Raw genomic sequence first — 21,402 nt, 5'->3', positions numbered from 1 at the left:
TATAGCTTTCATTAGTTTCATTATGGGACTTATAAGCAATGTCTTCACCCTGTGGATAGGAAAAGCAAATTGGGCTGATGTTTTGTGGATTTTTGTATTGAGAATTGCTTTGGTGGGCAGTTAGCAATATGGGAGCAGAGTAGTGATATAAAAGACTGGGAAGGAAAACAAGTGAGTCCTTTCTCCTTGTCCTTCTTTGCCTCTTTTCCATATTGACTGGGTTACATTCAAGGAAAACTAGAGCTCAGTGGTACCCCTGGGAACTGAAGCGGCTCAAATGAAATGTTAGCAACATTTGATTTGAAATGGTAATTTAGTAGAGGAAGTTAAACCTTTTATATAAAATTGTGTTGTTCAGACTCTACATGAACATAAAGACGTTTTCCATGGGATTTACTTGGCAAAGATACTAAAGTAATTTGACATTTCCATCTCCAGTGTGTCCCCATTTTACAGATGAGGAACTGAGGCAAACAGGATTTATATAACTTGACCAGAGTCATACTGCTAGTAAGTGTCTGAGGTCAGATTTGAATTCAGATCTTTCTAACTTCAGTCCCAGTGCTTCATTCATTGTATTACATACTTAAGATAATAAGCATTAAAAAATAAATTAATATATGTAGAATAGTGACTAACTTTAAGGTATATTTGTGGAAGTATAAATAGTATACAGGGGCAGGTAGGTGGTACAGTGGATAAACACTGGATTTAGAATCAGGAAGAATCATCTTCATGAGCTCAAATTCAGCTTCAGACATTTACTAGCTATGCCATGTAATTCTGTTTGCCTCAGTTTTCTCATCTGTAAAATGAGATGGAGAAGGAAATGGCAAATCAGTTTAGTATCTTTGTCAAGAAAATCCTAAATGGGGTCATGAAGAGTTTGATAGATACAAGTGAAATAATATAGCTAGTATAATGTGTTGAGATATTATACATATAATGCATTATACTTACCTCCTTTGCAAACAAATACTGAAAGTATCTAATAATTCTATATAATATGTCTATATTATTTTGCTCATGTGATTTTCATTGTTGCTTGTTTTCCTAAACTGTTCTTGGGAAGAAAAATCTTTGATACAGGACCACATGCAGATAGGTGCTTAAAGTATTTTCTTAAGCAAACAGTTTTAATGATAAAAAGATCTGGAATGTAAAATCAGAGCCTAGTTATCTTAATTTTAACCCAGTTGTTTTCTGAATCATGCAAGGGAGTTTTAAAATATATATATATATATATATATATATATATATATATATATATATATATATATATATATATAATAATGTAAAGAATTGTCCTTAAAAGAAAAAACTCATGGTACTATTCTTTAACACTTGATTTTTTTTTCTTTTCTAAAGAAAATCATGAAAAGTGCCAATTTTCCATGTCTTTTTTAATGAATCCTTGAAATATTTAGAGGTTGAACATTAACATTCAAGATTAGCTACTCTTGTCCTATTGGTACTCTTCAATCCTCACGCTCTGTGAATGAGTAAGGCACCCTTGAGTCCCTTTGAGACAATTAGTCTGTATGCTATTTGTGGCTCTGGTGTTAAGTGATTTCTAGTCTCTTAGGACTAGAAACTAATTTAAAATATTAATTCATTGGAGCTATACCCTTCCTTGATGGACAAACACTTATGAAACACTTTATCCTTCAGAGAATAAAGACTGTGTATACAAACAAAACCATGAAACAATTTTTATTAATAAAAATATATGTAATACAACTTTTATTAACAAAAATAATGTATTGCAACACTTTCTATGCATTCCTGTCACAAGCAAATATAAATTCAATAAAGTAATAATACAGTTGGACTATATTTAGGAGGATCTGATTTCAAATTTGGCCTTCAGATATTTACTAGCTGTGTGACCTTGGGCAGGTAATTTACCCCCATTTGTCTCAATTTCCTCATCTGTAAGATTAGCTGGAGAATGGATAACTGAACTGTTCCAGTATCTTTGCTAAGAAAATTCTAACTGGCGTCAGAAATAGGTGGACATGACTGAAATGACAACAATAAAAGTGTAAGAAGACCAACAAGATTGGAGGAGAATTTTAAAGCCTATGAGAATTTGGTATTTGTTCCTAGTAGCATTAGGGAGTCAGTGGGTTTTATGTAGTAGGGGGTAATCTACTTACTCAATTTTAGGAAGATAATTTTGTCAGCTTCAATGGAAGATGGACTGGAATGGAGAAAGGCTTGAGGGAGGGGGACCCACCAGCTAACTCTGGTTGTGATCTAGCATTACAGAGTGGAGAGAAAGGGACAAATGCTGGAAATATTGCAACAGTAGAAATGACAAGGCTACAAAAAACTGGATATTTTCACAAAAATGAGAATGAAACTAAGGGTGACTTTTGAGTTTGAATGACTGGGAGGATGGTGATGTCCTTCATAATAGAAATGTTGCTAATTCTTATTGAGTGGTTTGATGATACCCTACTCCTCTCCATCTCAGCAGTAATTCAAAGACTAAAAAGGCTTAAAAATCAGGGTTTCTAATTGTTTTTTTTTTTAAGTACTAGAATCCACTCAAGAGCTAAAGTCTTAAGTTGAGTGCACTGGAGACCATTTGCATTTTGAGTTACCAGCTCTTCATGAGGGAGACATAGAGAATCTTCTTATTTCATTAGATTGGGACTAGGGAGGGAGTTCTTTGACATTTAGAATGTTTGATTTGTGATTTTGCCAAATACCAATTCATTTACTAAGAAACAAAACAGAACTCACTAAAATGCTAAGCAAATTTCCCCCATTACAGAAGTAGAAAATTAGCAGCCCTTAACATTGAATGAGAAAAAGAATATATTTTCTAACTTTAAAATGGAATTTTATGTATTTCTCTTTGTAGAGATAATAGATTATAGAATAAACCCATGGTGAACTACATCTGATTTATATGCAGATTCAGTAGGGAACATATTTTAATAGGGCCATAAATACTTATCTGAAATCAAGCTGCCTCATTTTTTTTAATGTTCAATATTATGCTTGCAAAAGTCTTGTTGAAATTATTCTGCTTAAACCTTCCCAGAATTAGAAAGAGAAAAACAATCTAACAAAAAACCCAACAACTTTAAATCAACCAGTATATTATGTTGGTAGGGTCAGCCCATTATTTTCATTATCTGTTTTATGTTGGAATTAAAGTATTTTGAATCATTTATTAAGTAAATAAATTGCAAATATCTTAATCTAAAATAATATTCATTTTATTAGTGTTTTTCAAAACTATTCTGTAACTGATTTTACTTAATATGTTAGACTATTTTATAATATTCTGAATAATTAAAAATTTTTTCTTTGTCTTGAAATATAGAGAGATTTCTTTCACTAGAGGGGTGAGGGGAGGAAACACTGTTGTTTGTAAGGGGAATCAAGAAGAGGTTTCATGCACGGGCTGGCCCAATTTGAGATTTGAAAGAAATTTGTAATTCTGAGAGGCAGGGATGAAGAGAGGGAGTAAGTGCATTTTAGGCATGTAGGATAGTTTGTACAAATTCACAGAGATGAGAGATTGATGTTTATGGATGAGAAACAAGTAGGGTCAGGTTGGCTAGAGTCTAGAGTCATTTTTTTTTTTTTAAACTTGCTTCAGTTTATAATTTTTCTTTCTGTTAAAAAAAGAGACTGGATGGGATTGGGAAGGAACATCAAACAAGGGGACTGTTTATTTCCCTGCTCTGAACACTATATTTATTTTTTGTTATATGAACATTCATTTTATGGGTTTTTAATTTAATACACAATAATATTTTATACCTGTTTTTCAGAATATGAGCTACATTATTATGGAATTTTTAATGGATCACTTCCCCTATGGAGTAGTGGTTTTCTTATCTTCCCTGCCCCAGCCATTCTATTCTACGGAACCCTGACAATCTGCCTTCCACCTGACCTAAATTCTGTGAGTAGAGACAAGGCAGAAGAGAGATGTGGAGGTAAAAGTGCCATGATTTGGTAAATGATTGTGGGCAGAGGGAAGGTTAGGATTCCTGGGACTACTGACCTGGGGGACTATGAGAATGGTTTTCCCTTAACAGAAATCATTAAGTTGTTATTGTTATTATTTTTACTTGATGAGGTAGGATGGGACATTGGCAGTTAGATGGTGTAGTGGAAGGAACACTGGATCTGGAATGAGGAAAACCTGAGTTTAAATGAGGTCTACACTTGTTATCATGTGATCCTGAGTAAGTCATTTAACTTGTCTACATCAATTTCCTTCCTTGTAAAATGTGAATAATAAGAGTACATATCTCCCAGAGATGTGAAGATCTTGTAAAGCTTAAAACACTAGACAAATTTATCATTTATCATTACTGACCTGTTCTTAAATCCAGGAAAATCTAGTTTCAAAACCTGCTTTCCATCTATACTCTGTAAGTCACAACTTCCCAATGATTTGGACACTTTGAGACTCTGAAAGATATTTATCTGCTTTGTTAGAAAGAATTTCCTTCTGTAATTGTTCCCTTTACTGATGAAATCCAGGTGCAATTCCTATCCCTATTCCTTAAATTAGGCTAAATGGTGGAAAACATTTTTGGTTATTTATTTTGGAAATCAGCCTGTATTCCACCTGGCTTGGTAGCAGATAAAGTCAAATCGGAACTGATTTTTCATTGTAATAAGATGACTAAGAAGAAAATGCGTACCCTGAACCAAGAAGGGCCAGGGTAAAACAGAATTTGGACTTAGGAAGAAAAGACTTCCTATAGATCTGAAATATTTCCTTTCATGTAAAAACATCAGTTCAACAGATTTAAGAAACATATCCTTTTTGCAAATGTCAAAAAAGTTCTTGAAGTAAAAATTGTAAAACAAATAATAGTTTTTGTTTGTGAAATATATTGTAAGGATTGATTACAACTCAGTCTTTAGTCATATCCATATATTTATAATAAATGGAATTAGATTTTGGAAGGATCTCTGAAGTAAACTAGTTCAACTTCCTTACTTTTCAGATGAGGAATGAAACCTAGAGATGCTGTGTTTTGCTCATGGTCACAAAAATAGTAAGTGGTAGAATTTGGGGGCATGATCCTTGGTCTTCTTAGTTTCAAATCCTGGCTGTTTTTGTTTGTTTTTGTTTTTTTTTAACTATGATATCCAGAGAGTTCCTTCTTTATGAGCCTCCAGAAAGTTATTTCATATTCTAGATTCTTTATGGGCAATATTTCTCTCTAAATCAAGGCTCATGAGCCTTCACTGATACTTAATTCTATCAGTAAGAAGACACATTAAATTCACAGCAAAATATTTAGTAAAATGGCAAAGGAAGAAAAGGAAAAACAAAATCTTTTTTTTGGGGAAGAACGGACTCACAAAGTTCATAAAGCTATCTATACATAGGTGAAGATGGCCAGGACATACGCTTTTAGGGGCAATTCAGGCTCCAACACAGTGAAGCCTCCAGTATCTCCTGCTGCATCATTTCTCTACTTTCTATTGGACTTTCTTATCCCCAGGCAATCAAGCCTTGACTTCTCCATATTAGCTGTCAGAGCTCTACAGCTCCTTGTCAGGTAGGTATCAGGTCCGCAAACACCTGGCCTTCAATTGGCCTTCCATCTTCAGACTTACCCATTGTCTAAAACTCTTTTTAAGTTTTCACCAAAGAAGCTCTGGTTCATTAGCTTCTCTCCAGGAGGAGGCCAGAGGTTTTTCAGCCTCCACTTGGAGTCTGAGGGTTGGGGAGACTAGAGTTCAACTATAGCCCCAATAATTTACTAGGTATGTGACCCTGGAAGTCACCTGACCTTTATCTACCGTAGTTGGTGATAATAATAGCACTTATTCTATCTTGCAGGACTGTTGTGAAGGTCCAGTGAGATAATATTTGTTAAGCACTGATAGCACAGTGCCTGGCATATACTAGATATTTAATAAAATAATAATCCATCTTTTCTATTCTTTCTTTTTGTAGAGCAATTGGGGTTGTGACTTGCTCAAGGTCACACAGCTAATAAGCGTTAAATGTTTGAGGCCACATTTGAATACAGGTCCTCTTAACTCCAGGGTCAGTGCTCTATTCACTATGCTAGCTAGCTAGCTGCTCTATATCCATTTTTTCCCCTTTCCTTCTTTCATCTTTTCCTCCCTTCCTTCCATCCATTCATCCTTCCTTTTTTCACCTATCCTCCCTTCCTTCCATCTTTTTCTTCCTTCCTACTATCTACCTTACTTCCTTCCTTGTTATTATCAACCTTCCTTTTTTCATCCTTTCTTCCTACCATCTACCCTTCCTTTCTTCTTTCCTGCTTTTCCTTCCATCCATCTTTCCATCCTTCCTACATTCATCCTTCTCTCTATCCATCTTTTCCTTCCCTCCTTCCTTCTTACCATTCACTGTTCCTTCCTACTATCTACCCTTCCTTCCATCCATCTTTTCTTTCCTTCCTTCCCTCTCTTTTTCTTCCTTCCTACTATCCATCCTTTCTTTCTTCCTTCCAATTTTTCCTTCCATCCATCTTTCCATTCCTTCCTACCATCCTTCTTTCCATCCACCATTCCTTTCTCCCATCCATCTTTTTCTTCCTTCTTGCTATCCTTCCTTACTTTCTTCTTTCTAACTTTTCCTTCTTTCCATCCATCTTTTCCTTCTTACCATCCACCTTTTCTTTCATCTTTCCATTTATCCTTCCATTCACTCTTCCTTCCATCCATTTTTCCTTTCTTCCATCTTTTCTCCCATGTTTCTTTCCTTCCCTTCCTCCCTTCCTTTCACCAATCCATTTTTCTCTTTATTCCTCCCATCCATCTTTTCCTTCCCCTTCCCTTTTAAAGACCAAGAGCTACCGGCCTCCGCCCTCGAGGGGGCGCTGCACTGGCTCCGCAGGCTCCCCGCAGGGCAGGCTGCAGCTCTTCTCGTTGGCTTGTGCCTTGGAAGCTCTTCCCCTCAGGCGAGCTGGTGCCCTGGGGGTTGTTCTCTGAGCTCCTCTTCCTCCCGTTGTCTCCCGGAGCCTGTTTCTTTCCCCGAGTGGCCTCTGACGGAGGAAGGAGACCCTCGGCGGGGCGAGGTGCCCTCTCCAGGCTGTGTCTCCAATGGACGAGAAGCCTAGGGAGGCTATGGTGAGAAGCTGCCTCCCCGCCCGCTGAGGTCTGCACGGGACCGGGGCCAGCCTGGCCAGGAGACAGCGAGGCACCGGCCCGGGCTTCGGCTGCGGAAAGGCCTTAGGCGTCTTTGGACCCCGCATACATTGCACCTGCGGGGCGCGTGCCCACGTGCGTGTAGGCGTGCCCCGATGCCTGAAGACACGTGGCTGATGCGGATCTGTAGGCAGCTTAGTTACATGTGCTATGCTCCCGGAGATAAGTGCGGCGCACACGTGCGTACGCACATCCCTGTATGCTTATTTGTGCGCGTGTGTATGTGAATACCAGCCACAAGTGAGGGGATGATTGGTTCCTTTGGCCTGTCTAACTATAGTTGTATCCATAGCCACGCCCATCTAAAACCTCGGAGATGTGTAGGAGTGGGATGGGAATGTGACGTCTGTATTTAAATGCATCCAGAAGCAAGTTTCTGCATTTGTTCTTGGATAATAGCGTTATAATCGCTATATCTAGTCTTTATTTTTGTCCATATCTATATAAACTATGCAGTCTTATCTATGTAAAATCTTACCCAAATACGTTTTCTTAATTTGTTGATGGAAGGGTTGTACACACATATTTATATACACATATACATATATAGATACATACATCCACTACCTATATCCATCTAAACTCATCCAAAAGTGAGTTTTGTTAATTTGTTCTTTGATAATAGCTTTACAATTTATGTATCTTATCTATGTCTTTATATCTATGTCTATGTAAACTATGCAAACATACCTATATAAAATCTTATCAAAATAAGTTTTCTTAATTTGTTGGGGGGTTGCACATATAAATATAAATAAATATATATATATACATACATACATATATTTGTATGCATATGTAGATACATACATCCACTACATCTATCTAAACTCATCCAAAAGTGAATTTTGTTAATTTGTTCTTTGATAATAGCTTTACAATTTATGTATCTTATCTATGTCTTTATATCTATGTCTATGTAAACTATGCAAACATACCTATATAAAATCTTATCAAAATAAGTTTTCTTAATTTGTTGGGGGGTTGCACATATAAATATAAATAAATATATATATATATACATACATACATATATTTGTATGCATATGTAGATACATACATCCACTACATCTATCTAAACTCATCCAAAAGTGAATTTTGTTGATTTGTTCTTTGATAATAGCTTTACAGTCTATATATCTTATCTATGTCTATATAAACTATGCAAACATACCTATATAAAATCTTATCAAAATAAGTTTTCTTAATTTGTTGGGGGACTTGTACATATATATGTATGCATATGTAGATACATACCCCCACTATATCTAAACTCATCCAAAAGTGAGTTTTGTTAATTTGTTCTTTGAGAGGTCTTTATATTTTTGGATGATTTTAAAATCATCCAAAAGGAAATTATGTTATTTTTTTTTTTGGGGGGGGATGGTATTATTTGTATATCTGTATAGTTCTCCCTCTCCTACCAAAAGTAAGTTTGTTACTATGCTTCTAATGTATGTGTTGGCACCATAAAGTTGTGAATAGCATCTTGGTAGAATAATAGGATTCAATCTTGTCTTTGTATTGTGTAAAATTAGATTAGGTTTTTATATTTCAGTGTCAGGATCACTTCCAAATAGTTATAATTGTCAGAATTTAATAGGTTTCTGCAAGGTAGTAGTAATAATTCTTTAATCCTAGGGAGTTACATGGCATTTGTAATTTGACAGAAAATTTTATATTATCTCATGTTTCACACAGCAACCCTATAGGGATTGGGGGAAGACAAGAAAGGTATTATTAGCCCAGTATTATAGATGAGATTAAGGTTAAATTACTTGTTCTAAATCATCTCAGCCAGTAAGTAGAAAAGCAAGTTTTGGATCCAGAAGTTGTGTCTCTAAATACAGTATTGTTTGTAGTCTGTCACAGTATGTCCTGATAGATAACTTGGATTCCAAATGTTTTTTAAAAAAGGATATTTGGCAATTGGCTGAAAATTGATACCTATAAAAACTTGGTGAAAGTGGATTATAAATACCATAATAGCTTTTTTATAGTTAGTCTTAAATTCTTGAGGTTACCTGAATGTAGAGAAGATTTGGTCATTGAAATATCTATTCTACTGTCATCATTACTGGCTCTGAAACTCATTATAAAACTGTATATGGTAGAGCTGGGTCTTGGAAATGACCCAATCCTTCATTTTACAAAGGAAGAAACAATAGGTCAGGTTGAAATGAGTTACCTCCTTCAGAAATCGTAATTCTGGGTCATAAAAAGTCAATGATGAAGAATGGAAAGCATTGAGGAAACATGACCATTTCATTCTCTTTCATTCATTCTTTTCTGAAAAGAATTTTAGAATTCTTTCCTGTTATACATAAGAGAAAATCCTATATATTATCCTTTATGTATTATACATAAAGCCTTTTCAAAACCTATTTTGAAAATGATACTTACAGAGGAAGTATCATGAAGTGTTTTGCTGGAAATACCTTTTATTAAAAATTATTCCATATGTAAATTATATTTACTTTCCTATAGTTTCTTGACATCAGATTTCATAGTTGGAGATAATAGCTTTGCAATTTTTGTAAAACTCCAAGGTCTTGTCCATTGCATGGAAAAAAAAAAACTCAAAATGAAATTTTGTACCTAAAGTTATCTTGTTTTTTATTTTTTATTTAATCTTCATTTAAAAATTTTTGAATTCTGAATTCTCTCCTTTCCCACCATCTATTTCCCACCCATTGTGAAGGCAAGAAATATGATATAAATTATGCATGTGAAATCATGCAAAACATTATCACATTCTCCATATTGCAAAAATATCAAGAAAAAAAAGTAAAAAGTTATACTTCAGTCTATATGCAAACTCCATCAGTTCTTTCTTAGAAGGTGGATAGCATTTTTCATAAGTCCTTCAGAATTGTCTTAGATCATTGTAATCAGAATAGTGATTTTTTGTAATTAATTATATTGTATTGCTATTACTGTATACAACATTGTTCTGGTTCTACAACTTTATATTGCATCAGTTCATCTAAGTCTTCCCAAGTTTTTCTTGGTGTTTCTAATAGAATGATAGTATTTCATCATCATCATGATGCCTTATAACTTGTTCAGCCATTTATCAATTGATGGGCATACCCTCAATTTTCAATTCTTCACTACCACAAAGACACGAGTGTTATAAAATTTTTTGCATGTATAGGTCATTTTCCTTTTTTCTTAATTTCTTTGCTAGTGTTTGTATTGCTGAGTCAAAGGATGTATCTTTGCTTATAATTCCAAATTACTTTTGTGGATTTTTTATTAATATTTTATTTTTCCAATTACATTAGAAACAATTTAACAGTCATTTAAGGGCTATCAAAGTGTGCATACCATTTGATCCATCAGTGCCTCTACTGGGTCTGTATACCAAAGAGATTATAAAGGAGGGAAAGGGACCCACATGTGCAAAAAATTGTTTGTGGCAGCCCTTTTTGTAGTGGCAAGAAACTAGAAACTGAGTGGATGCCCATCAGTTGGAGAATAGCTGAATAAGTTATAATATATGAATGTTATGGAATATTATTATTTTATAAGAAATGATCAGCAGGATGATTTCAGAGAGTCCTGGAGAGACTTACACAAACTGATGCTAAGTGAATGAGCAAAACCAGGTGATCATTGTACACGGGAGCAACAATATTATTTAGATCAATTCTAATGGACGTGACTCTTCAACAATGAGATGATTCAGGCCACTTCCAGTGGTCTTGTGATGAAGAGAGCCATCTACACCCAGAGAGAGGATTATGGGAACTGAGTGTGGATAACAACATAGCATTTTCACTCTTTTTGTTGTTGTCTGCTTGTATTTCGTTTTCTTGCTTAATTTTTTTCCTTTTTGAACTATTTTTTCTTGTGCAGCAAGATAATTGGGGAAATATGTATAGAAAAATCTCACATATTTAACATATATTGGATTACTTGCCATCTTGGGGAGGGAGTGGGGAGAAGAGAAGGAAAAAATTTGGAACACAAGATTTTGTAAAGGTGAATGTTGAAAATTATCTATGCATATGTTTTGAAAAAAAAGTTTTAATAAAAAAATTGAATTCCAAATTCTCTCCCTTTTTCCCTCCTTTCCCTCATCATTGAGAAAGCAGTACTTTCATATAGCTTAGGCAAAACATATTTCATTTTAGTCATGTTGTAAAAGAAAACAGACCAAAAAAAATCATCCAAGAAAGATAAAATAAAAAAAGTATGTTTCAGTCTGCATTCAGACACTTAGCAGTTTGTTCTCTAGAAGTGGGATAATATTTTTCGTTCTCAGTCCTTTGGAATTGTCTTGAAATTGTATTGCCAAGTCAATAAATAGCTGTCATTCACAGTTCATCATAGTACAGTATTGTTACCATGTACAATGTTCTGGTTTTGTTCACTTTACTTGTATCAGTTCATGTAAGTCTTTCTAGGTTTTTCTGAAAGCATATCCTGTTCATCATTTCTTAAAAAAAGTGCAATGGTATTCCACTATAATCATATATTACAACTTGTTCAGCCTTTCCCAACACGATGGATGTACCCTTAATTTCCAATTCTTTCCCATTACAAATAGAGCTGCTACAAATATTTTTACATATAGGTCCTTTTCATTTTTCTTTGATCTTTGTGATACAGACCTAGTAGGGATATTGTTAAGTCAGAGGCTATGCAGAGTTTTATAGCTCTTTGGGCATGGTTCCAAATTGCTTCATGGGTGTTTCTTTTAGAAAAACCTAGTATTAAGTGCAAATCAAAGTTTTATAGCCCTTTGGGCATAGTTCCAAATTATTTCATGTGTGTTTATTTAGAAAAACGTAGTATTAAGTGCAAATCAGTTACTTTAGATGTTAAAAATTTTTTTTTCTTCAAAGAACCATCTAACTGATGTTTTTCTCTTTCTCCATCTCAAAGTTAAAAAATGCATTTTGCAATATTCAAACAGTCTATGTGAGTTGTCTTTAACAGTAATGAGATAGCAAAAAATATGAGTACTTATCCATATTTGTGTCAGAAGTGACATTTGTACTAAAGATTAATGTTACAAGGGATGAACTTTGTCCCCTTTTTATGCAAGGGGAAAAACTAAAAAATTGCTGCTATGCTTTACTTATGATCTGTGAGCTCAGGATCACAATGCATGTAGAACTCTAAAAATGTGAAATGGATGGATATTCCTACCACTTTGATCTCTCTAATTCAGAAAATACATATTGAGGGCCTGAAAAAATGGTAATTAATTTCTGTTGAATTTCCATTCTCTCTCATGTGCTTCCTTCTTAGGAAGACAAGTTGCAGATTGGTTTAGCAATAAAGCTATGTTTGACAGTGATGGTGGCTGTTTTCTTAGTAGGTTATTTCATTCAGATCCTAACTGATTGGTGCAACTTGTAGAGACTAGTGCTGCGAGGATTGGAAGATGAGCCACTTGAGGCATTTGGAGAATTTGCATGATAGTGCTATTGACCAGTTAAGGGCTGTGAGTACTGCAAATAGTATTGAAAACCAACATTTCTCCTTCTTTGAATTGATACTTGACTGGGGATAAACTAACTTGCCTTTTAACACCAAGTTCTTTATCTCTTAACACCAATTTCTTTATCTCTCTGCACAATTAAGAGAATTAGGATATGCTTTAGACAATATTGTAAGGTAGATAAAGTTTGGATCCAAGTATTCTTTTGTATCACTGTTCTGTGGCCTTTTAACTCTGCCTCATTTTCTTCTTTCCTTTATAGGTCCCCAAAACTCTCATTTTTCATGTTGCTATCTTGTTATCTAAAACTTATCTCAGAAACTTTTTTTAACTTTTAAAGGAAATTTTAAAAAATTACAAAAATCTATTAATCTCCTTCTGATGTCCTTTTATCTTTTGAACAAAAGAAAAACAAAATTCACCCAACAAATTGAGTTAAACAAAACAAATTCCTGCATCCATACTCCTTAATTATATGTCTGTATCTATATCTAGCTATATCTCTTTTGCATCTTTGTCCAGCACCACTTTATCAGTAAGTATGGGTAGCATGGTAGCATTCTTAGACCTCTAGAATCACAGTCATTTTGTTGAACAAAGTTCCCAAATCTTTCAAGGTTGTTTGTCTTTATATGTTGTTATACATTTTCTTCCAATTGTGCTTATCTTTTTCTGCATCAGGTCATTAGGTTTTCCAAGTTTCTCTGAAATACCCTTTTCATTATTTCTTATGGTACAGTAGTATTCCATGTACTCATAATCTATTCCCAACCATTAATTAATAGATTAATAATCTATTCCCCAAATAGATACATATGTATCTCTTTGTGAATTTGGGTGGGTATGTATGTGGATATATATGTATGTGTATGTGTGTATATATATATATATATATATATATATATATATATATATATATGTATGTATATATTTTATACATAATCCTTTTTCTCTTGCTTGGGTTTTGCCTAGTATTATTACCACTGAATCAAATAAATGAAATACCTAGTTTAGTGACTTTTAAGCACAATTCCAAATTGCTTTCCAGAATAAGTTTGCCAGCAACTGTCCTCAAGAGTGTATCAATGTTCCTGTTTCACATAGCCCCTCCAACATTTGTCATTTTCTTTTTTTTTGTCAACTTTGCCACTCTGATGGGTTTGAGGTAAAGCCTCAGTGTTGCTTTAACATGTATTTCTCTAATTGTTAGTGCTCTGGAGTATTTTTTCAATATAGCTATCAATAGCTTCCTTCATGTTCCTGCTTAATGCAAGTCAAGGGTCTCTTTTCTCTTGGCCACTCCCCTCAACCTACAACTTGCACCAGTCCTTCACTCTCTTCTGCTTACAACTTTGAGATGCAAAGGATTTGGAGTCGCTCCTGATTTTGACTTCTCCTCTCCTCTGAGGCCACCACTTTCACTCTGTTTCTAATTTCCTTAGAAGAGTGACCATTCCTTTGTGAAAGATGTTGGAAGAGAAGCCTCCACAGCTTGGCATAGTACTCAAGAATCTCAGGTAGAGAGGAGGGTACAAGTCCACAGAGGTTATTAACCTGTACTAAACAAATTATATTTTAGAGATATATGGATAGACTAACATAGAAAGTGATTATTATAAAAAAGTATAGATGTTAAATAACTAAAATTTATGCCATTATCTGGTAGAAATTACATAAATCTTGTTATTAACTAAGACAATTTTTAAGTAATGTCTGCTTTCTGACCAGCTTTGTGCTGGCTATAGTGAATGTAGATGGGTAACCATACCTATATCTTGGTATTATGGGGTAATAATTGAGAGAAAGAGTAAGTAAGAGCTCATGGCCTAAAATTCTGTAGAATAGGGCTTGTTAAACTTTTTCCACTCATGACTCCTTTTCACTCAAGAAATTTTTATATGACCCCAGGTATATAGGTGTATAAAATACAACTCAAACATTTACTGATAATAAATTTTGTAGCCCCCACATTCAGTTGGGATTGCCAGCCAGAGCTTGGCAAGTTGGGAAGTTAGCTTCTAAAGAAGCTAGGCTTTGGAGAAAGCTCAATAAGTATGGGAAGCTTTTAAGAATGAAATATTGAGGACACAAAGAAACAATTTAGATGGAGAGGAAAAGGGGAACCCGAAGAGATGATCAATTTTAAGAAGACAAGTTGATAGAAGATAAATAGTAACAAGTTGATAGAAAGTAGATAATACAAAGAAGAATAGGTAATGGAAAGTAAATATGAAATAATGTATTGATCCTATAAGCATAGCATAAGGAATACTAAAACTCAAAATGAGCCAGAATTATTGAGGAAAGTTTGTTAAGGATAAAAGTTTTTTTTTTTTTTTTAAAGCTATGTGGGGGCAGGAAGAAAGTATCAAAGAAGGAATAGAACAGATGTTTGTGGTTGCTGGGACAGTGGAGACAAAGTGAAACTATTTTTTATCTTATTTTGCCTCTCTTTTCTCTGCCAGGTAGCATGATCTTTGAATTGGAAAGGATATGACAAACATGGCTCATAGGGAGTTGAAACCCAAGATATCTAGGGAGATAGTGAGAAAGTACCTAGCTGCCTTTGATGATTTCAAGTCACCAGGCCCAAATAAACTACATTCCAAGGCACTGAAACAACTGAAGGATGCAATTGTGAGTCATTGTCAATAATCTTTGAAAGATGGAGAAATAGGCAAAATGCTGTGTGGAACATGCCATGTACTGATTTTTCAAAAAAGGGGAAAGAGAAAGCATACTCTTTAAGATATAAGCCAATTAACTACTTTGATTCATGGTAAAATTCTAGAATGTATTGTTAAAGAGATGGTTAGTGAATGTCTAGAAAGGGAAATGGGAACCAGCTGTTCTTTATTAAGAACAGGTTGCACTAGACCTCCAACAAAGGTATTAGATTAAATCAGGAGAATATTCTAGATATAGATGGATTTTTCAAAAGTCATTTGACATTCTATCCCTACAGATAAGCTGAAGTGATGTGGACTAGACAATTATATAGTTAGGTAGATTCAGAATTAGTTGGGTAGCCAGTCAAAGAATAGGCACAAACTTGGAAGGGAGTATGTATTGAACTTCTCTTAAGTATGTACTGGCTCTATTGTTTAAAGTTTTTAATAATAATAAAAGTTATGGTTGGCATCATTATCAGTTTTGCAAAACTTGAGAGAGTAGCTAAACATTGGATAACAATCAGAAATATTTTAGCAGCTAGAATGTTGAAATTGTGTTGGAAATCGGTTTTAATGTAGAGAAAAACTGATTTCTTTGAAAACTTATGTGGCAAATTAAACAATACAATATGGGGAACCAGAGAATTTCAGCAAGTAATGAAAAATTTTTTAAAAATTGATATTTTTTTTGTTTTTCATAATTTGAAGGTTAAAGGAGTATTTTCCTGTGGAAAACAAATTAATAGAACTACTTTCTAATATCATTTTTGAGGAATTGTCAATTTTTTTCTTTATATAAAGAAAACTAGACTCTAAGTTGTGTTGATAAGCTGTTTTTGAACTAAGTAAACAATTAAAACCATGCCACAGAATGTAGAATTCCTAAGGTTTTGAACTTTAAACCATTTACCCAATTCCCTAATTCTTCTGACAACTTACAAATAAAAAAAAAAACCAAGACAAAAAATTTATTGAATCATAAAATACCTGATGAAAAAGAATACAAAGAAATTGGAAAATTTTGTAGAAGTAATGACTTTCTTTTTTGCTTTTCTTTGTATTCCCAGCATTTAGCACAGTGCCTGGGTGCATAGTAAGTGCTCAAATGCTTGTTTGCTGATTGTTGACAGAAGGAAGAGAGTAGAAATGGAACTGTCATACAGACCATGACTCTTTAGTTATCTGGCAGTTACATCAGATACACAGCTGAAAAAGAGATGATATTGTGATTATTTCGTTGAAACCTGCGTATGTATGTTTTACATTTGCAAACTACAGGTAGCTTTGTGATTTCTGGTTTTAGTTCTTATTGTTTTGGGGGATTTTTTGGTTGCTGTTGATAGGTTCTAATAGATGTTTTAAAAAAGCCACTGGATATTTTTCATTAGATCTTTGAGGTTTAGATTCTGAGAATGTTTATTTAACATTGTGCTTAAAGAAAAAAGATTAACTTTTGAACCTTAATAATGGAGTTTTTATGCAAAGACAAATATCTAGAATCATTAGGGGAATCTAAAGGTTTAGAATTGTTCTTTCTGTTTTGGTTATGTCTTGGTAACATTTATTTTGTAGTCTTTTGTTTGTCTTAAAAGAAATTGTTAAGCTGTTGCATTTTTTCCTTCATTTGTAAGTGAAATATTTTTAAACTCAAATGAAAATTTCTGGTTAGAAGGTACTGGCTATAACAAATTCTATCTTGTTAGAAACCATAGTGGTAAATTGTTTTTTTTAGTGCTGGAAAGATTTGGGTAAAACATTGATCTGTAATTCTCTAATTGTATCACCATTATGCTATTTGTGTAGTAAAGTTACATAATGTATTAAAGTATTACTTAAAAAGAATCATAAAACTGCACTAAGTATAAAAAATTTACTTATGGGTAATTAAAGCCACATAAACTTTTTAATTGAGTTTTGGCCAGTGTTTATAGTTTTCAAATGGAAGTATATGGTTGTTATTTCAAGATTAACCAGTATTATAATAGATATCTTAAATTATTTGAAGCAATGGGCAGGGCTGCATGTAGGGATTCTTCATGCAGAGTTGACTTGATTACTTAAAATTTATTTTCAGTAAAACAAACCAACCAATCAACCCTGGATAAAGAAAACTAGCACTTAATCACCAAAAAAAAAATCCAAAATCCAGAAAAACAAAGCAAAACAAAACAAACTCTAAGCAAAAACTACTAGCTTAACCTAAATTATATAAATAGATATTTCAGTTGTCTATTTAACTTTACTTAACTTTATACGTAAAGGAATGTCCTAAGTACTATTGATTTGGGACTGAATATTTTATTTTTTTTAAGTTAGCATTTTTACAGAATACATCAATTTTGATCAATTTACATGTGGGCCTGATTGAATCAATGAAATGTACAAAGTTTTGATTTTATAATAAATGGTAGGTGCTAAACATGAAGTGGATCTAGTCTTTTATTCCTTTCCCCTTCCTTCTTGTTTCACTCCTTTCCCTTAAATAATGAATTTTTGTTTTATATTTCTGTAATAGATTTATAATGCAGTTTGGTTTATTATAGTTATTTATGGAAACAGGTGGTGCACTGGATAGAGTCCCAGGTTTTGGAGGCAAGGGAACCTAAGTAGAAATCCTGCCTCAGACATCTAGCTGTATGACCCTCGGCAATTTACTTAATCTGTTTGCTCCAGTTTCTTTTACTGTAAAATTGGGATAATATCACCTACCTTCAAGAGTTACTAAATGAGATATTAATGCTTAAAATGTATAGGTACTATATGAATGCTTATTCTCTTTCCATTCCTATTCCTACTCTTCCCATATATCAATGCTCTGCTAGACTGCAGGCTTCTTGAAGGAAGAGGATGGGACCTATCCAAACTTTGTATATTTCTCAGCCTCTAGTTCTATTCTGAATATAGTAGGAATTGTGTTGTGTTTGTTAAATGTAAATGTTAACTGATTGAAGATTAAGATATAGTAGTTTTATTTAATCAAGATATATTTGGGTGCCATCAGGATATGAAATTATTTTGGTTATTATTATTATAGCATATTAGCATCCGGTTTTTCATAATGATGCTTCCAAAAAATGTTGAATGGAGCTTGCATTTTTTAGTTCATTGATGAAAGAATTATTGACTGACAAAAGTTTTTAAGTGGGATTTGACAAATTATTTAAAAATAACTATATATAAAATTTGATTTGTTCTGCTAGTGAGATTACCTGTCTTTTTTTGTATATATGATATGATATAATATAGTTATTTTCATATCTGTCTCCTCCATGAAAATGTGATATCTTTGAGGAAAAAGACTACCTTCGTTTTTCTTTGTATCCTCAGCATTTAACATGCCAAGCATGTAAAGTGCTTAATAAATATTTGCAGATCAATTGATCGATATTTTGAATATAGCTTTTGGACTTGACTCTGTAAAATAGACCCCTTATTTTCATTCTGCATCTGCCATATAACTAGCTACTTTTCTTCAGGATCATTTATGTTTTCCTTTAGGGATTTTCTCAGTCTGTTTCTTAGCACATTATATTTTTCTGTAGCCAAGAACCTATGTAATGAAGTTCTTTAAAAATCTAAAAGTGGGTTTTACTAAAACTTCATGAAATAGAATTTATATACTGAAATTAAACCACATGCTTGACACTTTTTTAAAAGTCTGAACTTGTACTGTCATGATTGTGGGGTTCCCTGTGAGGAAATCCTCTCTTCCAATGTGATCTGTTGTTTTTAGTGTTAGAGTTGCCTGAGGGGAACTTATGATTAATTGATTTTCCCAGGGTTTACACCTGGCATTTAGTGGTAGGAATGGGACTAGAACATAGGTTTTACTGACTCTGAAGCTAAGTCTGTATCTTTTCATCCTATTTTGTACCTTTAAAATTTGTTTCACAATTTCAGTTATGTGAAAGAGACATGATTGTTTGATCTAATTTTGCAGTAGGACCTTCCCCAGGAGTACCCAATCCCCAGTATCTAATGGCATTATCTAAAGAAGATGATGAATGCCAGATATCCAGTAATAAGATGTAAAGGTGGGGATTTATGACTATATACCTTTGGGAAAAGCAACTTCCTTTACACCTGTCAGTAATACTCTTTGGTAAAGGACTAAACATTTCAAAATGCTGTGTGTTTTTTTTGCTAATAGGCCTTAACTTGTAGTTTGGGAATATTAGTAATCAGAGCTAAGAGTTCTCTAGCTTCTGTTTTCCTAATTTTTCTCCTGAAACTTGGAGTACAAAGTGTTAACATAGAAATCAGTAAAATCTATCTTTCTAACTGGGTGCATGCATTTTTAGGCAGTTACCCAAGAAATTGGCTTTAGGGATATTGTGTAAGACTTCAGTATTTTGTTTTCCCAGGAATGGAATAGGAAGAGAGCAGATCTGTATGTAGGCCAAAAATTGCTTAAAAATATTACATTGCAACAGAATTTGAGAGGCAAATTAATCTTGGGCAGAGCTTTCTTAAGTAAGCAATTACCTAAGGGAACATAAAGTGGATTCATCGGAATGAAGGCACTTAACTAAAGGTCATATTAAAACTTGATTGAAATTAGTATCTCCAGATTTTTACATATTTGTCTGTAGTAACAATACCATGTATTTATATTAGTCCTTTGCAGTTTTTTGAAGTACAATCATTTCATTTGAGCCTCACAACAAGCCTGTGAGTACTGATTGCTATCATTTTACATTTCACAAATGAAACTTTGACACTCTGAGAGGTTATTATATATATATATATATATATATATATACGTTACTCCTGAAAAAAAAAAATTAAGTATTTTGGAGTTGTGACACAGTTATAGGCAACCAGCACTTATCAAAAATTTATATAATCACATGGCTATGTTCTCATATCTTTGCTGAACTCTAGACTGGTATTGCTAGCTGTCTATTGAATATCTCTACTCAATATATTTGAAAATGGAACAAGGCTTTCTTCAACAATCCTGCCCTTCATATTTCCATGTTTCTGTTATCCTTGACTCTTTTTTCAAAATCACCCATCTCTTACCATTTCTCAAATTCTGTTATTCTGCCTCTACTCCTCCTCTGGCATTTCTCACGTCCAACCTCTGTCATTCCCCCCTCCCCCACCCCCCATTCATAGATCTACTATTCTAGTACAGGTTTTCTTCACTTTTAAACTGTACTGTTATAATAGCCTCCTAATTTGTCTCTTTCTTGTCAGCCTTTTTACTTACCAAGCCATCCTTTACAGAGCTGCCAAATTAATACATTTATGGCATAGGTCTGATCATAATCATTCCATGTTTCAAAAAATTTGAGTGTCTTCATAGTGCCCATAGAGAAAATTGCTTGGGCATTTAAGGCTATCTACAGTTTGACTTCGCTCTATTTCTAGAGCCATATTTCATGTTACTCCTTTTTATGAATTCTAGCTGCTCCTGGAACTTGACAGTCTATCTCTGACACTGCACAAACCATTCCCCATGCTTTCTGTAAAGCTGACCTCAGGTACCCTTGCTACCTTTGTAAAGACTTTCCAGTTCATCTTTCATTTATTAGTGCTGTTTCCCTCAGTTTATTTTGGCTTTATTTATCTGTGCACAAGCTGTAGCCTTGAGGGTTTAGATTGATTTTATGTCTTTGTCTACCTAGCTCTAATGAGTATTCCTAGAATATATTAGATATTTTTTAAAAATTCATATTATAATTGCTGTATTAGTGTAACATGTGACTGATGAAATTGAAAGTAAGAAAATAATTGAACTGATAAAACTAAGGGCTGTTTTTTTTTTTTTAATCATTGATTAGTTTGATTAAAAAAAGAAAAAAACATTTCTGTTGTCAAAAACGAAAGAGGCGAATTTGCCACTAAATGAAGATGAAATTTAAATAATTGTTGGGATTTATCTTACCTTATTATATGCCAATAAATCCAGTGATATAAATAAAATGAATCAATATTTACAAAAATATAAAGTGCCTAGATTAACAGAAGAGGAAATAGAATGCTTAAATATTCTATCATAGGAAATGAAATTGAACAAACCATAAAATAAATGAACTTCTTTAAAAAATTCTCAGGATCAGATGAATTCATAAATAAATTCTTGCCAAACATTTA

At 33.7% G+C, this 21,402-nt stretch overlaps 1 protein-coding gene across 8 annotated transcripts in view; it reads left to right on the top strand.

Moving 5' to 3' along the window:
* Positions 1 to 21,402, top strand: part of TBC1D4 (TBC1 domain family member 4) — a 196,701-nt gene that overhangs the window by 59,742 nt on the left and 115,557 nt on the right. The window contains exon 1 of one of the 8 annotated variants that reach the window (XM_031958488.1): positions 14,546 to 15,265. The exons of the other annotated variants lie outside the window; for them this stretch is intronic. Coding sequence (XP_031814348.1) covers positions 15,122 to 15,265 — 144 coding nt within the window. The 5' untranslated portion in view covers positions 14,546 to 15,121. Of the gene's footprint in view, positions 1 to 14,545; positions 15,266 to 21,402 lie in introns of those variants that run through there. 8 annotated transcript variants of the gene reach the window in all.

This window comes from Sarcophilus harrisii, chromosome 3 (genome assembly GCF_902635505.1).
Source record: "Sarcophilus harrisii chromosome 3, mSarHar1.11, whole genome shotgun sequence".
NCBI classification, from domain to species: Eukaryota; Metazoa; Chordata; class Mammalia; order Dasyuromorphia; family Dasyuridae; genus Sarcophilus; species Sarcophilus harrisii.
This window is presented reverse-complemented; position numbering and strand designations above follow the sequence as displayed.